Source organism: Megalops cyprinoides, chromosome 15, assembly GCF_013368585.1.
Source record: "Megalops cyprinoides isolate fMegCyp1 chromosome 15, fMegCyp1.pri, whole genome shotgun sequence".
NCBI lineage: Eukaryota > Metazoa > Chordata > Actinopteri > Elopiformes > Megalopidae > Megalops > Megalops cyprinoides.
In genome coordinates, this window is record NC_050597.1 from 17,254,094 (window position 1) to 17,276,921 (window position 22,828).

Sequence of the window (22,828 nt, forward strand, 5' to 3'; positions counted from 1 at the left end):
TGCATGCCGATAAGCTCCTAGTAGTGACTGGTGACGAGGTGGTGGGAGTGGCCTCACTTTCACATGCTTCCACTCTCTGCAAATCTTTGTAAAAGCTGTGTCTGAATCAAGATTCTAGAGGCTTGATAAAAGAGGAAAGAGGGCAGTTGGTGACTAGAAACCCACAGTGGAACTACCCCTCCTTTCTGTCCACTCCTTCTCTGCTGCAATATAAAAAACCTGAACACCAGAGCAGAAGACTACTGGTCTCTCAGATTCAAAGAGGGAAAAAGAAGCTGATTGAAACTTATACTTGAGGAGCGTAAACAGAGTTCCTGGGTTTTTGCAGCCATTTCTGTCAGATAATTGTAGAAATATAAGCAGTGCTTTTTTGACAAAAAATGTGGCATGCTTGTTTACTGGTTTTAGGTTTCTGCATCGCATTTGGAATAGAGGACAAGAATATTTTAGACATGAACGGTAAGAGAGAGTACCAAATCCATACTGGCCAGTGCAGCTATACCTTCATACTGCCAGAGCAAGAGAACTGCCGGGCTGCCACAAGCCCCAACACAAACTCTTTCCAAAAGGACGACCCTACAGAGCACAATGAGTCAGTCCAGAGACTGGAGCAGCTGGAGACCATCATGGAGAATAACACTCAGTGGCTTCTTAAGGTAGGTGGTTGAACCTCTTTGGTGACCCTTTTGTATTGTCTCAAAAGGGCTGTGATTGGGTTGGGAAGAAAGGAGGGCAAGAGAGAGTGTGGAGTGCTGGGTGCTGCCTATTGCAAGGTTACCGGTACAATGCCAATGAAACCATTTCATACTCTACCACCTGCATACTGGATGTTAGTATTAGGAGTATGTGTATTTTGACATCACGATGACTACCAGCAAAAGCTTTTATCATACGAAACAATCACATCAAAAAGCTGTGTCTGTTTTAATCAGTTGAAGTATTTGCATGTGCCCGTCTTTAGTTGATTTTTTGGGACTTTTTTTAGTCATATTTAAGTCCATTTTCCACTCTTATATTTGACAACTTTATTCTAAATTTTAATAAATGAAAAGGAGGAATGTAAAATTTAAAATGTTTTCTCTGCTTATTTGTGGACATTGTAACCACAGTTTGATAAATGGTATAAATGTCAACCTTTTCGCTTTTAAATTAAAGTACATTTTTCACCCTAGCCAAACAACTTTAACATTTACTTAGTTTGAATTCTCACAGTCCGCTGTGCATTTACTGCTTTATGCAACTATAATGTTCTAATCTACCATTTCAAAATAAAACCGGATAAATTTTAAAAGTTATTGGTTTAAACATTTTCGGTATAGACTTATGAGATACTGGTGTGAAACACTAGTGTCCTTAGAGCCTTCTGTCATTAGGGATAAGATATCGAATGTAAGTTGCCTTCCTCATGTTCTTTGGGTAGATCTTGTTGATGTTCCTTGAGTAAATTTGGGGTTAAGTAATTAAGGTACTGCTTCAGGGTTGGTAGAATTCATTGGGCTCAAGCAAACCTCAAGTTTACTATAAAAGTCACAAGTTAGTGTGCTCGGCCACAGCAATTTATATCACATATTTGTGATGCATGCTTTGCACCTGGTTACAGATACTAGCTTGTAGGGTTTTCTTTATCCCATTACTCTTACACAGGCTTGAAGAGCCTTGCACCTGTTCACTGCTCTTTGAACCTGCATTATCCCATCCTATCCCACAAATGTCCAGTGAGTATCAAACAAGTTTGTGAGGCAAAAAACTAGTGCCTCACAAGCAATACATAGACATTATGTCTCAATGGAGTGTTGTCAGATGAGTTCACAGGAAGTGACAGGTGGCAACAAGTGGGATTCAGGGGTTCAAGTTTGTGACATCGCTAGAGACGAACGGATGGCTACAATCCTACCAAGACCATCATGATAGGACCTCCTTAGTAACTGATCTGTTTTGCACTTCTTTTTCCACATATTTCATCCTGAGTGAACGTGTCACACCAGTTGATGTCCGTCCAGGTCACCTACACAAAACTTTGATTCTATGCTACCAATTCAACCTGAGGTTCCACAGACAACATATCATTGTGTTGCAATTGGAAAATGATCACAATGTTGCACAAAGATGATGTCTTGGGGAGGTGTTATGATTCATAGTCTTCTAGAGTGTACCCAAATGTGACAGTAATGTTTCAATTAATGTTGTGGTTAGTGAGGATACAGAAACAGACATGCCAGTGGATTTCTCCTTATCATGAAAGGGGAGTTATTTCAGTGCAACTGCCCTGTCTTTTTCACTCCATTTTCTATTATCAAAATATTAGCAACATTGAAATAAAATGCGAGAGATTCGGTGTTGACTGCAGGAATATTACTTACAGTGCAACCAAATATCAACTTATCTCGCAACCGCAAGCCAAACCCTGTTGCACAGAAAAGGCAAGTGAATGCAGGCAGATCTACCAAAAATCATACATATGCTATGCTATGCTTATTATCTGATGCAGAACGTGGTGGCGCTTCTGGTTTTCAATCAACTGAAGAGAGCCCATGTTACACCTTGCTTTGTCTCGCTCCACTGGCTCCCTGTAGATGCCCCTATCAAGTTCAAAGCCTTGATGCTTGCATTCAGAGCATCCAACAAAACTGCACCTACCTTCCTGCACTCACTACTACAAGCCAACCACTACGCTCTGCTACTGAACAGCATCTGGTGGTCCTGTCACATCGTGGCACAAAATCACTTTCTAGAACTTTCTCCACCATTGTCCCCCGATGGTGGAATGAACTTCCACACTTCTGCTGTTCTGCTGAGTCCCTCACTATCTTCAAGAAACATCTCAAGACACAGCTCTTCCGAGCTATCCTGAAAATATATATATGGTTATATATGGTTTCATGCACTCATATATGTACCAGCTAGCTTGTACCTTGTCTGGCCAACTATTGAAACTTTGTCATGCAGCGCTTCTAATATTGCTCCTTATATGGTTTTTTGCTTGTGCTGTACTCTGCCTCACTTGTAAGTTGCTTTGGATAAAATCGTCTGCAAAATGATTACGTGTAAATGTAAATGTACTTATTAGATGTAGATGTTTGCAATGCTGCACATGCAATGTATGCCCACGAGGCCCACTGAAAATAAAGTGCCACCATAATACAATAATCTCCATGTAACAAAAAGCAGACAATATGTATTTAAATTTATGACTACAGAATACTATGGATATAATAGCACACTTCATGGTGAATAATGAACAACACAGCAGCAACATACAGGTCTTCCTCTGAGATACACCACACATAATGTTTGACATAATTACTTTAGACAGTGGGCTGATGACACTACACGCTGTCTGTGACAAACAGCAGACTCACAGTTGCCTACTCATATTCATTCTGTATTCATTTCAGGAACTTGGTGAAACATGTACATAGCTGGATAGTATTACAATAAATGGCAGCTCCTATTTTTTGGATATAGTTGTCTAACAACACCTTTTGTTGAATCAGTATGCATATTGGTAATCAAATGCTGTTCACATACACATAAAAGGTTGAACTACCTGTCAGCTAGCAAGTAAGACTATTATCAAATCAAACTGTCAGAAATTTCATTAAACAGTATTTTCAATGCTGTCCAAAACAATGGTGGTCACTGTGCATTCCGCTAATGTATTTCCGCTATAGTATTTAATATGAGCATTTTTGCATTTCAACACATATTAGCAGCATAGTAACCCTATTATGCATCTACCTCTTTTTGTATGCAGAAATTAACATGAAGATTGTAAAGGAATCAGATTTAACTCATAAATTTTCACATAATGTTGTGAAAATCTGTGTTTGTGTAAAATATTTCACTGCACATTCACTCAGTACCCACTGGAGAAGCAGCTGATATAAGGAGGATTCAAATGATTACTGGGACTTCAATCACAAATTACATGCAAGTGCATTACAAGGAGCGGTACAAGTTGAGATACTTCCTCACAAGAAGAAGCAAAGAGACAGCCGTAAAAACAAACGCATCTTAAGCTGTATTTAAGCTGCCACTCTGAATAATAGTGAACCACACCATTGGTTTATCCCTAATCAGTCCATAATAATTTGCTGCATCAGTTTGATGTAAACATGAGAAACATTTGTTATTTCAGTTTTTAAAAGTCAACATGTAAGTAGCCTGTGACTGTCTTTCCTCATCGTAATCTCTGCTGAAAGCACTTTTAAGTTTGTGGACACACTCCTCTGGCCATTATAATTGTAGGGGTTCACAAGCGGCAATATACAATGCATAGTGACACTGATCGTAAACCCTGCTAGCCAATCATCAGCAAGGCCACATCACTGAGTGACATGTGGCTGTCAGTATATATCCATCCTCAGCAAACACTTCTGATGATGAGATGAGATGAGATGAGATTAACAAATACAGTCAAGTTTGTAAACTGAAAGTTCATAGACTTAGATCTACTGAACGCTGCTATTTCTAAACAGATTCAGTTGACTTACATGTGAGAGGCCTGACTACCAGAACCAGAACAGACTCGCACTCCAATATCTTCTCCAAATTTGTTAAAATAAATTTCAGGGCTTGTCACATAATATTCCATGAGCAGCCCGGCAATGCGCAGCTGTTTTAAGGAGATTTCCTATGAATAATCATGTATATGATGCCAGTATAGCCAGAAAGGCACTCTCAAAGGATCAGTTTCAATAATTGCATTTCACATAATCTGTTCAGACTGTAGGACTTTTAATTTCCTAACAACAATGAATACTTGAAATTGCAGGCAACCACAAGGCTTTATTACTAAATTACTGATGACTTGAGCTATGGTATAGAGCACTTCTTGCATTATAAACAATACAAGTCCAGGTTAGCCTTACGTCAAAATCAATAAACAAATTAACAGTATGAGAAAACAATTTACAACAGGATGAAAAAAGGTCGAGTGGTTGAGTATGGCTCGAGGCTATGACATTGAGTATGCGCAGATCTGGAGGCCATGTTTATAAATGTACCAGATATAAACTGATGAAGAGATAGAAGAGATGAAGAGACTTTGAAAAGCTATTGCCTATTGAGAATAATGCATTTCACAACCATAATAAGCATAACTTATTACCTTGGGTGATGATATCACAAACAAAATATAAGGTCATCATGCAATTATTTGAAAGCTAATGTAGCAAATCATGTTTCGTGACCATACTGGACATGGTTAGGTGTTGCCAGAGATAGCCATGAGCTCCCACAGAAGTATATATATATATGATTAATTAATGATTGATTAATTAATTTTATGCATATCCACAGATTATGACCAAAAGTGTGTCAGACATGACTGAAGTTTGGCCTCTGTCAAGACTTGTGAAGGAAAAAAATTACAGGGAGCAAGGAAAAGAAAAAAACACACACACAACAGCTTTTCAAAAGGATATTGATTTTTATATTCTGGACTTATTCTAAATGAAAGATGTGCTTTGCAACACCATAATAATATTTGTCAGTAAATTAGGCTTTCATTACTTCACAGGCTTCGTTTATCCAACTGACAGCACCAAGACCAAATGCTGAGGGGAATAACTGCCTTGCAATTAATCTTTCAGGCAAATAAGCCTTAGGCTGCATTACAATGAAAAGCAATTTGTTGACACACACTTACAGTCCTGATGGTGTTTAAGAGTAATTCATTTATTGGACATTTGCAAAGATTAATGATTTTCACACAATCATACATTTTCTATCTATCCTTTAAATTCAAGGAGGACAAGCTCCTGCTTTGCATGATAAAGCAAAAAAAAAAAAAAAACTGTGACAATATAATTCGGGTATTCCTAATAATGTTCTGAGATCAACAGAATTGCTGAAAAGTTCTCTTTCAAAGAAGACAGATGAAGTAACAGCATCTACTTAGCTTTATCGACTTAAGTTTTCAGGAGTGCCATTCAGTCTTGACACCTGTTTTGGTAATTAATAATGAAGGCTTCCAACAACAAAATGCTTGGAAGCAATATGTCAGTGAACACTGAATAAAGTACACAGACTGTGTTTTCTTGTTTGTTTTTGTTTGTTAGTTATTTCAGAACAGTTATTTGCTTGTTGATGAGCAGGTAATGATGCTTAGTATATTGTTCCACATCAGCTCAAGTACAGTCAACTAAACTCACAAAATGTTCACAACTGAGCAATTATGGAACTATTCTTGAGGCAATTTATTTTATGTAGAGAGAACAATGCATCAGACAGTAATCACAAACATGTTTTGTTATCTTTTGGTAAACAATAAAATACCCTCTGTTAATTTGTTTAAATACCTTGCTTCAATAATAGTTAAAGTTTCACTTTTCAATCTCTGATATTTGAAACTATCCTTGCAGCAAATAAACCATATGGAAAACTGACACAAGCAGAACCCTCATCTTATGAGCACAAAAAAAAATTACTGACTGTTGCTCTGTGTGAAAGAACTATTTACTTGCGGTTAATTCGCGTGACAGCAAACTGATGCGTCACTTCTGTGTCACGCTTTTGGGTGAATGGCAAGAACAAACAGTACATTCCTCATAATATCCTCCGAAAGTCAGGAGTGGAGTAAACAACTGATTAGTTCATTAGCCGTCAATGGAATGTCCTGCTTGCAATTCCAATGACATGCTTTTCCACCCCCACGTGCCTTTGGTTCCAAGAAAACAAACAAAATCGACATCCAGAAAGGAAGACAAACAAAATTAGACCTGATTACAGCAGCTGCTGGCTTTACAATTCATTACTGTCACCATGGGAAACTGTTTTCTAAGGATAGTATATTTGTCTTTCAAAAGCGTAGCCTCCATAATAGATCACATACAAACATTACATGTAGTTAATTTATTACAGTCTTCACCATTTAATTGCACTAGCTCACATCGGGCTAATATCCTTTTTAAGTTGCAGTCCCGATCCATCAATTTCCCAAGTATATATGAATTATTAGTGAACATCTACATATGTGTGTGACTATTAATGTGAACACAAAAGACAACATTTTGATATACAGTATATCTTGTAAAATTAATCAAGTGTAATTCTTCACAAATACATGTATACAACCCACATACACTGTACATAAAAACAAATTCACATAACATTGGTTGCATGGAATAGAATCCAGTAAAAATACATTCCCCCAGAAAACTACAGTTATAAGAAAAACAAGCACTTATCGCTAAGACCACCTTCAATCAAACATCGCCTTTTGCATAATTATTATAAAATGATAAATCACTCTAAACAGTGACATTTCCTTTCTGGCAATCCAGTTATGGATGACACTCTTCCACAACCAACCATAACATATGATTATATCAGAGAATTGACAAAATTTGGGAACATTTATTAGATAATAAGATAGTGGTCTTTCTCTCAACCACTTCTACTGCATGTTCATAGTCCATAGATAAAGCTGTGTGAGCACAACATGAATGTTGTTTTGTCCATTTAACAAAATCCTCAACTAGCAGTTGATGAAAACATGTTCCAATGTAATCCTCCCCCATCCCATTTATCAGGTGAGCGTAACAGTCATATGGACTATTTCCTAAAGCCTGACCCATCGTAAAAATTGTACCTTTTTCAGAGTCACTATTACATGATAATGACTAGATTTACCTACTTGGGGATATTTTTTTTTGTTTTTTCCTCTCACATTGAAAGCACAAAGATGATTGCATGAAAGGATGCAACTTTTCAGTCATCATTACCATCCTGTTTAGTCTTTGGACCCAATTGCATTAAAGGAACTCAAGGCAGGAAGGTGACCTAAGTCATCTGATTTGCACTTACGCAGGTCTAACAAACAAGACAAACAAACAATACCCATAAACACACCACATTCTGCAGTACTCCAAAATGAAACTGTAGCAAATGAAACTGAAGCGAACTTTGCTCCCTTCTAACCATGTGAGACTGTATGAGACCTGAAGAGACTTGTCACTGAAGCTGTCATCAACCACAGCACAGGGGATTTTTTATTGACATCATCACTGGCAAATGATGGAAAAAATGGCAAACTGAAAATAACGTTCCATTGGCTTTTGATCGTTAAACACATTTTGAGCAGAGAGAGCTGATTTTAAACTTTATCACCCATCATAAACTGCTGACTATTGATCTGTGGTGGTTTTATTTTTGTTGCAATCATTCTAGTATCAATAAGAATAAGAAATACTTTATTAATCCCGAAGGAAATTTGAGTGTCACAACTGCACCGTCCGGCACACATCAAAACAACAAAGGATAAATTGAATAAAATAAATAAAGAGGTATAAAATACAACAAATAGAAAGAAGTTTGTGCAATTATGCAAGATGAGGAATGAATAGAGCCAATGAACACAGAAGCAATGCAGATCCAGCAATGCATATGGCTAGCAATCACACATGAGGAAATACTTCTGACAGCTGACTGTTATGCATCTTTGCTGACAGTACGTATAAAAGATACTGTTTAAAATACTGCAACAAGAATAACCACCACAATTTGCCCTAATGTACACTTCTAAATTCAACAGTATTTACAAAATTGGAATTGTTCTTTTGCAGCCAAACAATTCCCCAAGAGTTTAGGAGGAGAATGGTTTTCTAGAGTGGCATGTTGGGAATTCTTATTACTTCCACCATCATTTGGTATATCAGCTTCCTAGCTTCATACATTTCACAAAATCTAATCCAATAACAACACATTGTGGTGAAATTCTTTATTACATACTTGTAAAAAATTGCTTCTGTCAAAAAAGTTGTCGATGTAGAAAGTGAAATTTGTACAGCCTGTGAAAAAAAGCTTATTTTCAATCAGAATATTTTGAAATTATTTTGTCAGTAAATACAAATGAGTCAACACATAGCATAGGTCTACAGTGACGCTGAAGCACAATTAAAAAAAAAAACATTTCCTAGCAGAAAAAAATGTTGCTGTATCTCTGGAGAAGTATCTCTGCACATACAAAAAGGTTCTGCTCCAGAGAGTTCTATTATTTCTGAAGCAACAGCGGCTTTTTTTGAAATAATGTAACTGCACCTCAGGCCTACCCTTAAAATGTTTCATACAACTCTGAATATTATTTGAGAATAATACAGTACAACGATGAAGCAATGACAGTCCATACACCAATCTATAACAAACAGATTTCTTTCATGCCAGCTTTCCGAGCCGTGTGTTTGAGGTCCTCATCCAATTCATATTCCACTGCATCTTTAAGCCGTCTGAATAACTCGATTTTCTTGCCTGATTTTGCTGCAGCTGGAGAACTACATTCAAGAGAATGTGAAGCATGAGATAGTCCAAATCCAACAGAATGCTGTACACAATCAAACTGCCACCATGACTGAGATTAGAGCCAACCTGCTGACTCAGACAGCAGAGCAGACACGCAAGCTGACAAATGTAGAGGCGCAGGTAAGGCTGATTTTCAATTTTTCATAATATCCTCATTGGATAAGCAGAAAAAGGAATCCAAACAATGATGTATACCACGTTATGAGAAAAACCCCTGACACATACACCAAAAAACATAAAATCAGTCATTTTTAGGAGAATTATCAAAATCAATATCCAGTACATATATGTATATATTTTTTTTTTTTTTGTGAACAACCAATATGACTGGGTTAGGGGTTGGTGACCTGAGTCCTGAAGTGCATGAGATATTTATGGGTTTTCTATTCAATCCCAACTCTTGTCACATAATTGGATTCATTATTTTTGCTAAATTAATGCAGGTGACCGTGTATTCAAGGCACTCAGCATACAGTCATTCAGACTGAATCACATTAATTAATTTGGATCAGTAATTATGTTAAATTAAGTCATCAAGAGCTCAACTAGAACAAAACCCAGAAACATCTCTGGCACTTACAAACTAGGGTTGCCTCCCCCTAGACCAGGCTGTCTGCTGGACAACCAGAATTTTTTTCTTATTTTCCTTTCTTGGATTTTATCATAATAAATCTCCAGTTAGGAAGTCAAGTTTAAGTGCAATTTCAAAAGAGAGAATACTTTCTATAAATATAACATTAAATATACTCTTTAGGTTTTCCACATAATTCTTATGATGTAAACTGTGTAATGTTAGAGGTGTTGATGTAAGATATCTTAAAAAATGATCTTTAAAAATATTATTTACTTTATTTAATCTGAACATTTGTCATCAACATTTATTGAACTGTGCATACATTGTGCCTGTGTGGGAAAAAAAGAAACAAACTTTGTCTTGCTTGTTTTTAGGTTATGAATCAAACAACACGACTTGAACGCCAGCTATTTGAGAATACTCACAAATTGCAAACACAGATTCTTCTACAAACAAATGAGATAGGGAAACTGAATGAAAAGAACAAGTAAGTATATTGAAATATATACTTTACAGATGTGCTCAAACTTCATAGTCTAAATGAAACTGCTTAATGTAGTATGCAGTCATCTTAATCTGATGTATGAGGATGCAAATTTTGCAAAAAAAAAAAAGAATTTTTTTTCCCATACACAAATACAAGTGCAAAACTGGGCTGCAGATCACAGAAAGGCAAGCAGGTGCGACTATCAAGCGGGAAGCAAAATTGCATGATTAAATCTTAACAAGACATGTAATGAAACTAGATATCTAGAGAGTGAACAGACAATTAGCCAATTGCTAAATGCCAACTGAAAAGACAATTAGCCAATATTTGCTGCATTAATTCGGGAAAATGACAACAAGAACAAAATGCAAACATCTTATTTCAATCAAAGCATTAATGTTATTATGCCAGTTTAGTATAGATCTTGTAAATGATAAACATTATTATGTTAATGTTTGCCAGGTCTGTTCTGAGCTAGAAAGCTCTCACTGAACACATGGCATACCTTTATGATTAGACTGCTACCCTTGGCAATCTATTTCTACATCTTTCCTAATAACAGCAGGTAGCTTAATTGGTTAATTGTTTCAATATTAGATGTTGGGAGGTATAAAAACTATCATAAAATAGTGAAAACCAAAGCACATCCCTGGTCACACTGATCAAAAGCTTGATATGCTTTACATATTTTGGGAAATAAACTCGTGGGTGTGTATTTTGGATTGGTAGCTGTAGCCTGATGTAAACTTGTGCCCCCTGGCTTTTTGTATGTTTCAAGCATTGCTTGTATAGATCCCCGGTGTTTGTTGCTAGGTGACATGATATCAAATTCTACCAGCGACAGGTAATTGGCATCAGCAGTGAAGCCACTAAAGCTGGAACCATTATGTGTAGTTTGGATGTGCGCAGTGTAAAAACACATTTCCATTGACCCCCCCTTTGTTGTAGGTCTACTACACCTGCGGCAAGCCAAAGGCTTTAGTGTATTTGCTAACCTCAACAAGGAGGTTGGCCCCAAGCCCAGACAAGTCAAGAAGTGGGCTTGCTTATCCTGTAAAACATCAGAGCCAGAAAATGACTGCTACAACACTTGCTCCTAGCAAGGAGCAGTTTACCCTGCATTTCATTACAGTTATTATGTAATGAAGCCCAACGGGTATATCAGATCCACTTATTATTTTTCTTAAAGAAATTTATATATTCACATGGCAAGAAAAAGATGCTTTCTAAAGATCAAAAGACACCTAGACATACAATAGAGATGAGTATTAACAAAGAAATCCCCAGACTACACTATTTGAAATTATAAATGACCATCTTCAAGAATGAAGTAAATAAAGTAAATAAAATACATAAGCACATTCATAGCATTTACAGCACTGACTATCACATAGATGCTCAAAAATTTAAGTGAGTAAAAATTATTTTATATTTGCATTTAGTTAAGGACATTGGGTGCACCCTGGCATTGTAGACCACACAGCGCCAGCTATTCACACAATGACATTCTAATAATTCTTGTGAGTCATTTTTCTATTTTTGGTATGTAATAAAGGGCAGAATAAAAGCACAGTACATTCAATTGCATTTTGTTCCATGTCAGAAGAAATTGGCTCAAGACATTTCTCAGTTACATGAAAGAAAAATGTTTAAAGCAAAAGTCCGTTTTATCAGTTCATCCGGAATTCTACTTTTAAGAATCAACTGCTTGTAATAAATCGCCCTAGACAGATGGCATCATGATAAGCAGCCTGCACTGCATTAAAACGAGAATTTTTCACAAAAAGGCCAGAAGAAACTACACTCGTGTTAAAAATATTTTCAGTGTCTTCAGTCATCCCATTCCTCTGGGAAAAGATGTTTATAGCCACCTGCTGTGAGGGCACCGCTCATGGGTTTTGTTTGCGCTGTGAAGTGAGCGATGCTGAGACTTATCCCTTGTTTTCCTCAGTTTCCTAGAGAAGAAGGTGGAGGAAATGGAGGAGCAGCGGCAGACAGAGCTGAAAGTCCTGAAGGAGGAGAAAGAGCAGATACAGGAGCTGGTGCTCAGGCAGACCTCTGTCATTAAGGAGCTGGAGAAGCAGCTCCACTCCGCCTCGTCTAATAACTCCGCTCTGCAGCAGCAGCAGCAGGAGTTGCTGGACGTCGTCAACAATCTCATCTCCACCATGACTGTCCCCACCAGTGAGTAACAGCTGGGCCCTATCCTGCTTATTTACACTCAGTCCGACAACAGGGCATGAAAGCAGACTGTTTAGTCACCAGCACCTGGGCAATATGAGCAGGGAGGGACCTTCAGAAGAGTGAAATGAGTAGGAAATGGCCGTCATATTCGACAAAATAGTGTGTTACCGTGCTAATTATGCTCTTATGTTCCTTCAGTGAAAACATCGGTCATGATTCCAGAAAGCCTGACTGTGTACACAGATTGTGCTGCAGTCTTCAAGTCAGGAAAGAAACAGAGCGGCGTCTACCCGCTGACCCTCCCCAACACCACGCAACAGATAAAGGTATGATACATCACATGCGTTCAAACACGTGTGCTCCAAATGTGACATTATTGTCTGCATCAAAGGCATACACTGACTGGGGAAGCAGACAGAAACTCTGAAATACTTCCTCACATTGCAGGGGCCTCCAGTGACAGGAGTGGGGGGGGGGGGGGGCAGGTTGGGACACAGTGTATGTCTGAGGCTGAGGAAGTAGGATGTCCTACAATAGACCAAATCAGAATATTTGTAAACAAAGCTGTTGTGCTGGGACTGGGGGGGTGTTTAGGTCTGCAACCTGAAATCAGAAAGCGTATCAATAAGGACTGTTAATAGTATGGTAGGTCTTCTGATGCTAGTTGAATTTCACATTATAGGTGGATACGACCATGCAATATAAAGAACAAAGCTAAAGTCTCTTGTCCTTCATTCTAAAGATACTGCAACTGAAGACTGTCAACCAAATAGTATATTATTGACTAAGCATTCTGTTGTGTATTTTGCATACATTGTTTACATGTGTATAAATAGAAATATCTGTTCAGAATCTGTAACTGTGCTTAATATTGATAAACAGGTTCTGTGAGATTGGGTTCTGTGGTCTTTTACCTATCTGAAATAATATGTGCTGTTGAAGTTCCAGCATAGACTGTTGAGTGAGCAACAAGCACAACAACCTTAAACTTTAAACAACAGCCTTTAAAAAGGAATGAGCCATGCAGATAAACACTAGTGGAATGCAGACCTATGCAATGCAATATGAATGAACCCATGGTTAACTGCCTTGTAATGCCCTGAATTATATTACTATGCTGCCTTCATTCTACTCTTCCAGACATGAATGTTTACGGACCTACAAACATATTCATTTTAAGTTTCAGTAGTTTCTCTAATACTACCTTTCCCTTATTGCAAAGTGAATACAATTGTAAATAGTGAGTAAGCCAAGCAGAATGAAGAAAACAACACATATTAATTCAAGTAGTCCTGCAGTATATTTTGCACCTTCAGTTAAACCGGGTAATCTGACTTGTGCCTTAAGTTCCTTTCCTTGTTCCCAGGCTTACTGTGACATGGAAACATCTGGCGGTGGATGGACAGTAATGCAAAAACGTTTCGATGGCAGCGTTGATTTTCATCGTACATGGAAAGAGTACAAAACGGTAATACATATTCTGGTGCGAACGCTGTCATCCCTTATTTACTTGGAGTAATCTTAAAAAGGGAACTGCCACTGCTTTTTTTCCTCCATTTACACACTTGTTGGACACCAATATGCATCATGCTTGCAGGCACTGTACACTGATAAGGTCAAGAAATATCAATCAGCCAGCTGTATGTACCAGCAATGGAAATGTCAAATACACTCAGCCATCAAGCCAGTTAGGATATCAACATCTCATACAGACTTCATGCATCAGTTGCTTTCCTTTTATTTTCCATCAGGGGTTTGGTGATCCCTCGGGTGAACACTGGCTTGGTAATGAATTTGTTTCACAACTGACCAACCAGAAACCGTACGTCTTGAGAATCCAGCTGAAGGATTGGGAAGGAAACATGGAATTCTCCCAGTATGACCAGTTTTCCCTGAACAGTGAGGCACAAAACTACAGGTGACGATCCACCCTTTGGTGTATGTGTTCAAAACTTCCTTTCTGGTGCCGTGAAGCTGAAAACACACCAACCATCTTATGTAACCTGTGTCAACTAGATAAACCACATTCTTTTTAAAAGAGTAGACACACTTATTACTTCGACTATTCCTGATATTTTAATTTAACTTTATCTTACATAATATATAGACGCACATTTTGCCCATTTGGCGTCGTGCTGTTGTTCATGTCCTGTCAGTCCCAACCAATCACATAGTGCATATGACAATGCTGCACATGCACAGAGCACTTCATGTATAAGAATACACCGGAGTAAAAATACATATACATTAATAATAACTTAGGAATATTTATTAACCCCATAATTATGGCATAATTATGCCTTTTTGTGAAAAATTATATTTGTAGCCTCTATTCATAACGTCCACTTCAATCCTAAAACAATATTAAATCCTCGATGATTCAGTTTACAGAGAGTTTTCAGGATTTATCTGTTGTATTGTGATTAAATTCAGAATAGAAACTTATGAAAACCACATTATGCAACAAATGTGTATCAAAGACATTACCCTCTTTAAACCAGAGAAGTAAATTATGTAGGCTAAATGCCTGTTATCTAAGTGTGGCACTGAGACACACTGGAGAGATGCAAAGCTGTACTGAAGCATCACTGCACAAACTTCCACTGAAGAATATGCATATTGTTATAATAGGTCATGCAGCAGATGGGTGACCTTACAACAAAAATTATGGATTTCCCTCTTAAATTGTTTCTCCGTCTTTAATTATACAGGATACACCTTAAAGGCTACAGTGGAACAGCAGGCAAAATTAGCAGCATTGGTCAACCAGGAAGTGATTTTAGTACTAAAGATGCAGACAATGACAAATGTGTTTGCAAATGCTCACAGCTGACAACAGGAGGTAAGAGCAATGTCATTAGCTGATTTTTATTCTAATACCTCTTTTCATTGTGTCTCTCATTGCGATCTTTAAAATATCCCAACATCACATACCAAACCTATTTGTTAATGTTCTCCCTTTGCAGGTTGGTGGTTTGATGCCTGTGGTCCTTCTAACTTGAATGGAGTATACTACCAGTTAGGCCAGAACACAAACCGCTTTAATGGAATCAAGTGGTACTACTGGAAAGGCTCAGGCTACTCACTAAAATCCACTGTGATGATGATTCGACCAGCTGACTTCTGAGGACACTTGGGTCGAGGCACCTGTGCTTACTTTCTCACATCCAAGCTTTCAGATTCAAACTGTGTTAGTTGAAGAGCAATAGTTTGTTGAACTAAGTTTCTGCATGTTCATGGCATGTTTGAATTCAGAAACAGCTTGGCTTGGGACTACCAGGACTACCAGGACTGCCAGGCAAGGGACTTAAAATTAGAAATGAAAAGTTCTCATATTTATTGAAAAGTACAAAAGTGGAACTATGAGGCTCTTTTTATACAGACCACCTTCAGATAAGTAATCCACAAGTTATTACAAAGAGGTCACTCTGGCTAACCTCCTCCTGCCTATCAGTGCCAGTTCTTTGTAGACAAGTGGTTCAAAAGAAGCCTTGGGAACTATTTTGATGTGACTATCAAGCTTCTAGGGCTTTCTACCAAAATTTCTCTGGAAACAATGAATACTAGTTGTATAAATTACATGTCTGACTTCATATGGTTAAGAGAAATATCTTTTTAAATTACTGTTCTGTATATTAAGAATGTACTGTTTTGTGCATTTACTATTTACTATATATGCTTACACAGTGTATATTACTTCATTATAAACAGATCAAATGTAACTGAGGAAATTCACAAGTAACTCTGCAAATCTAACATTTAAGGCTTGAATGCACAGCATCAATCATTTCAGAAATGTAGGCCAATACTTTCATCCAGTAGGCATCTGAACATGCCATTCCTCCCTCAATCATCATTCATCTCAGTGCTTGGAAAAAAATATCTTCAACATGTACTCGAGCTTTTGACTTTGGTTTTGAAATCAAAGATCACGAAGCAACCACCTGACTTTACAGATAACACATCATAATGTCATGAAGAAGTGGTGCAAAAGAAATGTACAAAAGGTACAATAGTCAGGCAAGGAGTTTACTGGGGCTATACCCATTCATTCAAGCAATATGTGTGCCTTGCTTTAATCAAAATGTATCATTGTTTAGAAAATACATTTCAAAAGGTTAAACACGATAGTATATGTAACAATTAAATTGAAAACTAACACATTGATTTTCCTTAAACTTTCCAGTAAAATTCTCCCACAACAGCAGAGTAGACTTGAAATCTGATCTGGATCGGTGTTGAAATGGCTGAAAAGACGCGTCTCAGAAATTCTTGTTTAACATCAAACTCTGGTTTGTTTTGAGGTGCACCACGTAAAGACAGAGTTATTGTACGTACTTCTTGACAGTGTCACAATTTAAATCTCAGGAACAGAACCAAAAGAAGTGTGTCACTCATATATGTTGGGTGACCTCATGTTACATGCAAAATAAACAGGAAATTCACTGCCTAGTCATCATCCTTTTTGCTTCTTGGCAGGAAGTCACACAAAGGACTACTACACTGGAGTCATTGCCAGACTCTGAGGAATGTTTTAAAAAAATGGTATTGTATTGTAAAAGCTCCAGAAATGTTCACAAAGCACATTGTAATGTGTAAAAAATGCTACATGACCTTACAGAGCTCTAAAGCCTCCAAGGGAAAGAAGCATCTCGTTTGTGTGTCTACAAGACCTAATCTGTGTGTTTTTACCTTAGCTTTACGGCCTGGAAGCCAATCATTTGCAACGGAAATGAGAAGAGACATATTTTCAAAACCCTGACTGCAACACTGACCACATAGAACAGATGGCAGGAAGATGATGATTCATGGATTCACCTTCCTTTCAGTAAGAGGTCACTTCCACAGCTGACAGAGGAAATTAGTAAACAAATAAACTGAGAAAAAAAATGAATGGCAATAATTTTCACAGGTTTCCTACCTGCTATATTCTATCACAGTGCTCTGGCTGAAGGTACATTTAGGGCTTATGTTAGAGAGGCAGTGATGATGATGAATTAATGAAAACAGAACAATCAGTTCTGTAATAAAGTCCTTAATTTCTAATAATAACATGTATTCATCTTTAAATGGTTGGGAAAAAAATAAGTTCCAAGCCAAAAATAAATGCTATATTTTCATTTGGAAAAACAAGTTAAAACAGGCCAGTATCAAAGATTTTTTGAGTTTTTGAGAGCTGTGCAATGACTTTAGTGATCTTCCAGGCAACTACAAAGCAGCTGTATACTGACTACAGCATTTATTTCATAAACAAAAATCTCTGCCTTTGGTGATCATGCAACCTCACCAACTACGCAACTCACACAACTAATCTGTATATTCACTTTTGTGAAATTTCCCACCAGTGCAGCTTACATATATTTTAAAATACTTACAGGCGCTGCTGGGAAATGCTCAGAAAGTTCATAGGGTTCCTCAGACATCCACTGCCCATGTTCCAGACTCCACAGGATCTGTCCAGATAAAAAGCACTTTCAGTTTGTGCCTAATGCTGACACACAGCATTATTAATGAGTATTCAGGACACTAACCTGTTCTCAGACTCCATATGAGACAGTTCTCTCTACACTTAAAATGTTGGTTTTAAAAATGTATGCAGCTATGTAATTGCAGTCTATACTGGTTTAGAAAATAGGTCCATTAGTCAGACTACACTTGCCTACAGCATGCACTTGAATTGTAACGGTGGGGTTAGAATATAAAATATAAAATGATTAGTTATTAAAAAGCTATTAAAATTCTTTTCATAAATTTGAGAGATCACCAAAGAATTAGACTTAGTATTAGTGGCAAGATTGATTTCATGTACGTGGTGTCTCTAAAGGATAGTATGGAAGGCTCTAGTCTATAATATCTGAAGAGGTTTGAGATGTGAGTCCCACATTCTATAATGCTCTTTCCCTTTTCAATGGATTCATTTCCTTCAATTTGGTTCAAATCAACGGCATCATAGGGGCTTGTGACTGGCTCAGTCGATAGAGGTGCTGTCACTTGTTGCACCGCTCTTTAGCACACTCTAGTGACTAATCAGTCTCCTATGAGTTGCACACATGATGTCATTGAGAGTTGCACTCTATCCTTACTTTACTGCTCGCTCTGCCCTGTGATGCACCAAGGGACTTGCAAAGTGAAAATAACCATTGGCCAAATGCATGTGTATCAGAGGATTACATTCTTCATCCTTCAGTGCTCCTGTTCGAGTGTTGGCAATGCATGGTGAAGCAGCAAGTCTAATGCACAACTGCCAATTTTAATACAGTGTATCTTACAATAATTACCAAAGCACTTATCATATAAAACATTCTGGAAAAAAGGCTGTGCAGTTTGCTGGATGACTGTTGATTTGGCAGGAATAAGATGGTTTCTACAGATAAAAAACACTGCCCTCTTGAGGTTCATGATAGTGGTAAGAACAGCATCTAAGGCTATGAAGATCTAAGATATCACACACTGAATGAGAACAGTCAAGGTACCACAGTCCCAATTATAATGGAGAGACCAATGTAATTAACTTGAGTAAAATTATTTTGTGTTTAATTTAGTTAAGGACATGAATTGGCATTGTAGCTTGAACAGCACACTCAATGAACAAGGTGACATTCAAATAATTAATATGACTCGTGTTTTCTTTAATAAACATTTTAATTCATTTTATTTAATGAAGGATTGTAAGGATTGTAAACACTTCAACAAGGTTTTGTTCCACGTGTAAAGAACTTTGCTGCAAACATCTATTTTACTTGGAACTCTGATTTGGTGAATCATTCGCTTATAAGAATCAAATTGTCCTTGGAAAGATGCGGTTCTTATGAGTGGGCTACTCTGTAATAGCCCTGTGTGCACATATCTGCTTTGTGATGGAATAGCATCTAATGTGGAGTGGAGCTCAATATACTTTTTAATGATTTTCCACCTTTGTACAACCCTTTGGAATATCCAGTTGCACATTATGCTTTCTCACTATGACCTCTGCACTGATTTGAGACAAAACTAACCCTTCAATACACTTGCACGTAGCAAACAGCTATTTTTATATTTTTATATTTTATATATATTCGTATTAAAAGTCCCACAGTGCACCACAGTGAAGCAGATTGTTTTTAAAGGGTAAGCACATCTTGACATCCCTGACATTATCTAAGCAATTCGTAAGTGCCTCAAGTTACAGGGTGTCTGAAAGGGGTGAGATGAGGAGACCCTCATGGCATACCAACCCCTAAGCCACTGTGGGCTCCTGGTCATTGTCAGGCAATAGGACTCACCCTACACTCAAGAACAACACCTTGCCTACTGAGTTGCACAGAAGGCCAGCCCTATCTACATTTTACACTGTTATAGCCAGGCTCAGCTCTATCCTCTACAATGCAGTTCTGGAAAATGGATGCATTTCCCTCTCCAGTCAATAACACTAAATTAAGCAGTTATTCAGAAAAAAAAACACTGATAAAACTGATGAGGTTAAAACCAATTAAGCATTCATTAAATATGCCCTATTATGTACAGCACTCCATAATTTCAGCTAATTTAATCAAATTTACTGTCATTCTTTGAATCAATGAAGTCATTCAGGCATTTCCTGCAATGATGAAAGAAATTTGTTTAAATTTAGTCCTCTCTGTTTCATAAAATTAAATTCATAATAATGCAGTTTTTCATCCACCAAATAAAAGAATTTACTCCTAAATCGTTTAGGCTACCAGTCTTTAGGTTTACAGTAGCAACAATAATAACAAGAAACAAGAGGACCACATAAAAAATAGCATATAAAAATAAACTTAAAAATTTGTTAACAATATGAATTTGCTCTCTGCAATGCTATCAAGAAAAGCATAACCATTTCTATTTTTAAGAAGAAAAAATCCAAATCTTTCATTTCTAGGTATAAATTGTATATAAATCTATCAATGGTTCAATGCAACTACTATGAACTGCTACATAATTTTACAAATTTACTGATCTTATTATGACACAGTGACGTCTTGTGACCCAGGCCCCAACCCTGACTTGAAAAACTATTGACTTACCCACCACTTTAGATGGCAGTTTTCCAGGTCAAAATACATTTGTTTAGCAGGCACCTTGACACGGGCTAATTTATACTGATAGACCATGCACTGGTTGATGAGCTGCACGTACCCATTCAAAGGACAGGATCCAGCAGCCACGGGCAATGCCCAGAAGGACATTAAGGGTACGTCGCGGGCTTCCCGTCACGACATGGGTGGTGCTGTCTCCCACTGTGTCCACCACAGTGAACCCACCCAGGCTGCTCACGACCTGAATCACTGTGTGCCGCCTCCTGCGAGATAACAGAAATTCTTTTTTTTTTTTTTTTTTTTTAAATTGCACCCTTGTTGTTTCAGGTTTTGTTTTACTCCTAGACACAAGTGGCCATTTGTTAATGAATAGAGCAATTCGTTTTTTGGGGTGGCATATTTCTAAAAACATAATGGAAGCCCTCTAAATCATTAACAAAGCTTACAGACAACACCACAAAACAACAACTACACATATAATTTCAGAAAATACAAAGTACTTACTCAGTGGACATGCTGGTCATGACCAATGTTCTCTTTGCCTGAAAAGTAGTGCATAAACATATAACATTAAGACACTCTCAAAGAGCAGGGGTTCACTGAAAGGTGACAACATGGCAACAAAGAATTGCATTTTTTACATATATAACACAGGACCCCTAAAATGAACTATGACAATATGAGGAGATTTAAATACTATTAACAGATTTTGGTGTTTTATTAATGTTCCTCTGAGTCTGTGCTCTCTCAGGCTCTGTAGCTTTCTTTGAGACTTAAAATTTGTTTTTTTAAAAAGAAAATAGTGAAATCTACATGGTAGATGTCATTTGTCAAATCCTCCCAGACTACAGAGTCAAATAAATGGCTTTGCTGTTAAGTAACAAAAGAATAAACATTTCACCAAAGTCTGTGTTGAATCAAATCAATGGTTATTCTAGCACTCAATTTCTTCTACTGAAAGAAAAAAAACACATTCAACAGACAGGAAACATTAGGTCAAGAAACATGACTTCATTTCATATTGCTACAACAAGCTAGATGTATGAATTAATTATTAATCATCAAAGGACTGCTCTCAGCACAACAGCTCCTGAAAATTTGTATTATTAATTAATATGTATATTCATGAGTTTTGGGGACAGAATGAAGGTAAGTGTCAGATCCCCAGAAGATGTAATTTTTAGATATTAATTAAAATCATTCAAAAACCATGCAACACTCACTAGTTAAAGGCTGGTTTACATGTTACAATTTCAGCTGCAAATTTGCTTTTATATGCCCTCCTGACACTGAAATACCATGGCTTAATACATAAACCCATGCTGGGTCAGGTCCTACGAGTGACAATAACTGGTCTATGGAGCACTTGGATATGTTAGGATATGATATGCAATACTATTCTGTGTGAATGTTTCCCTCCCTACGCCTCCCTCCTTCAACTACCTAATGATGGCCAAAAGCAGATGAATCCCCCTTTCAGTCAGGTTCTGCTCAAGGTTTCTTCTTCTTAAGCAAGGGAGTTTTTCCCTTTCCTCTCTTGGCATAGGCTTACACTTAGGGGGCATTGTCATCTCATTCAGTATGCTCAAATGTTAAGGTCTCCAATCTACACAACTCAGACAATATGTAATCCCAAGATCCATTTTTTTTTTTTTTATAAAATCATTTCAAGGTTATAAAAACTGATGTTTGGCTTCAAAAGCAAAGATGAATGCAACTTTGTGAACACGCCACCTAGGACTCATTTAATTTTAGTTTATGTACCCCTACTCTGGTAGTATTGTGCTCTTGGTTTGGTGGAGATCCACTCAACTTCCCCCACATTCAAATTAGCCATGACATCAGAAGCATATGGTTGTCTCTGCTAGCTCACATGATGTCACAGGTGTCCCCTTAGTCTTTCCCGCTAACGCTCGTCTCATGCAGCGCTCATTGTTCTCTCCCCAATGTTCTCACCGGAACAATGGCTTCTGATTTTCCTCTCTGCGTCTGAAGTTTCTAATGCGTTTGTAACTTAACACTTTTGTCCAAAGCATTCGCCCTGGTGCTTGCGTCTTGTGAATGTGAACTTCTTGGCTCTACTCCGGTTTCTTTGTGGTTGTGGCTTTACAGGAAGCAGCTTGCCGGAAACTATAACAATAATAATAACAGGTTCTTGCCAGAGCAATTACCGCAGCTCATAAATAACACACACATATTACAAGATATATGCTGTTAAGCCAATGCAATACTTCAGGGTGAGCATGC

At 37.6% G+C, this 22,828-nt stretch overlaps 2 protein-coding genes across 2 annotated transcripts in view; one reads left to right on the forward strand and one right to left on the reverse strand.

The window, feature by feature from the left end:
- mcph1 (microcephalin 1) overlaps positions 1 to 22,828 on the reverse strand; it is a 38,107-nt gene that overhangs the window by 6,495 nt on the left and 8,784 nt on the right. The window contains exons 9-12 of the mRNA XM_036547250.1: positions 22,544 to 22,579; positions 21,086 to 21,117; positions 20,682 to 20,844; positions 17,921 to 17,998 (exon numbers count right to left, since the gene is read on the reverse strand). Of these exons, the coding sequence (XP_036403143.1) occupies positions 17,921 to 17,998; positions 20,682 to 20,844; positions 21,086 to 21,117; positions 22,544 to 22,579 (309 nt within the window). The remainder of the gene's footprint in view (positions 1 to 17,920; positions 17,999 to 20,681; positions 20,845 to 21,085; positions 21,118 to 22,543; positions 22,580 to 22,828) is intronic.
- Positions 163 to 15,926, forward strand: angpt2a (angiopoietin 2a). The gene is made up of 9 exons (XM_036546562.1): positions 163 to 656; positions 9,265 to 9,420; positions 10,249 to 10,361; positions 12,313 to 12,545; positions 12,744 to 12,871; positions 13,912 to 14,013; positions 14,297 to 14,463; positions 15,257 to 15,387; positions 15,512 to 15,926. Exons 1-9 carry the CDS (start codon positions 381 to 383, stop codon positions 15,670 to 15,672), a joined length of 1,467 nt encoding a protein of 488 aa, XP_036402455.1. The 5' UTR covers positions 163 to 380; the 3' UTR covers positions 15,673 to 15,926.

Bases quoted from the DNA above. Each gene is read 5' to 3' on its own strand.
- angpt2a (XM_036546562.1), top strand. From the start codon at position 381: ATGTGGCATGCTTGTTTACTGGTTTTAGGTTTCTGCATCGCATTTGGA. The intron at 12,872-13,911 runs GTATGATACATC...CCTTGTTCCCAG, and splicing joins ACACCACGCAACAGATAAAG to GCTTACTGTGACATGGAAAC. The intron at 15,388-15,511 runs GTAAGAGCAATG...CTCCCTTTGCAG, and splicing joins CTCACAGCTGACAACAGGAG to GTTGGTGGTTTGATGCCTGT.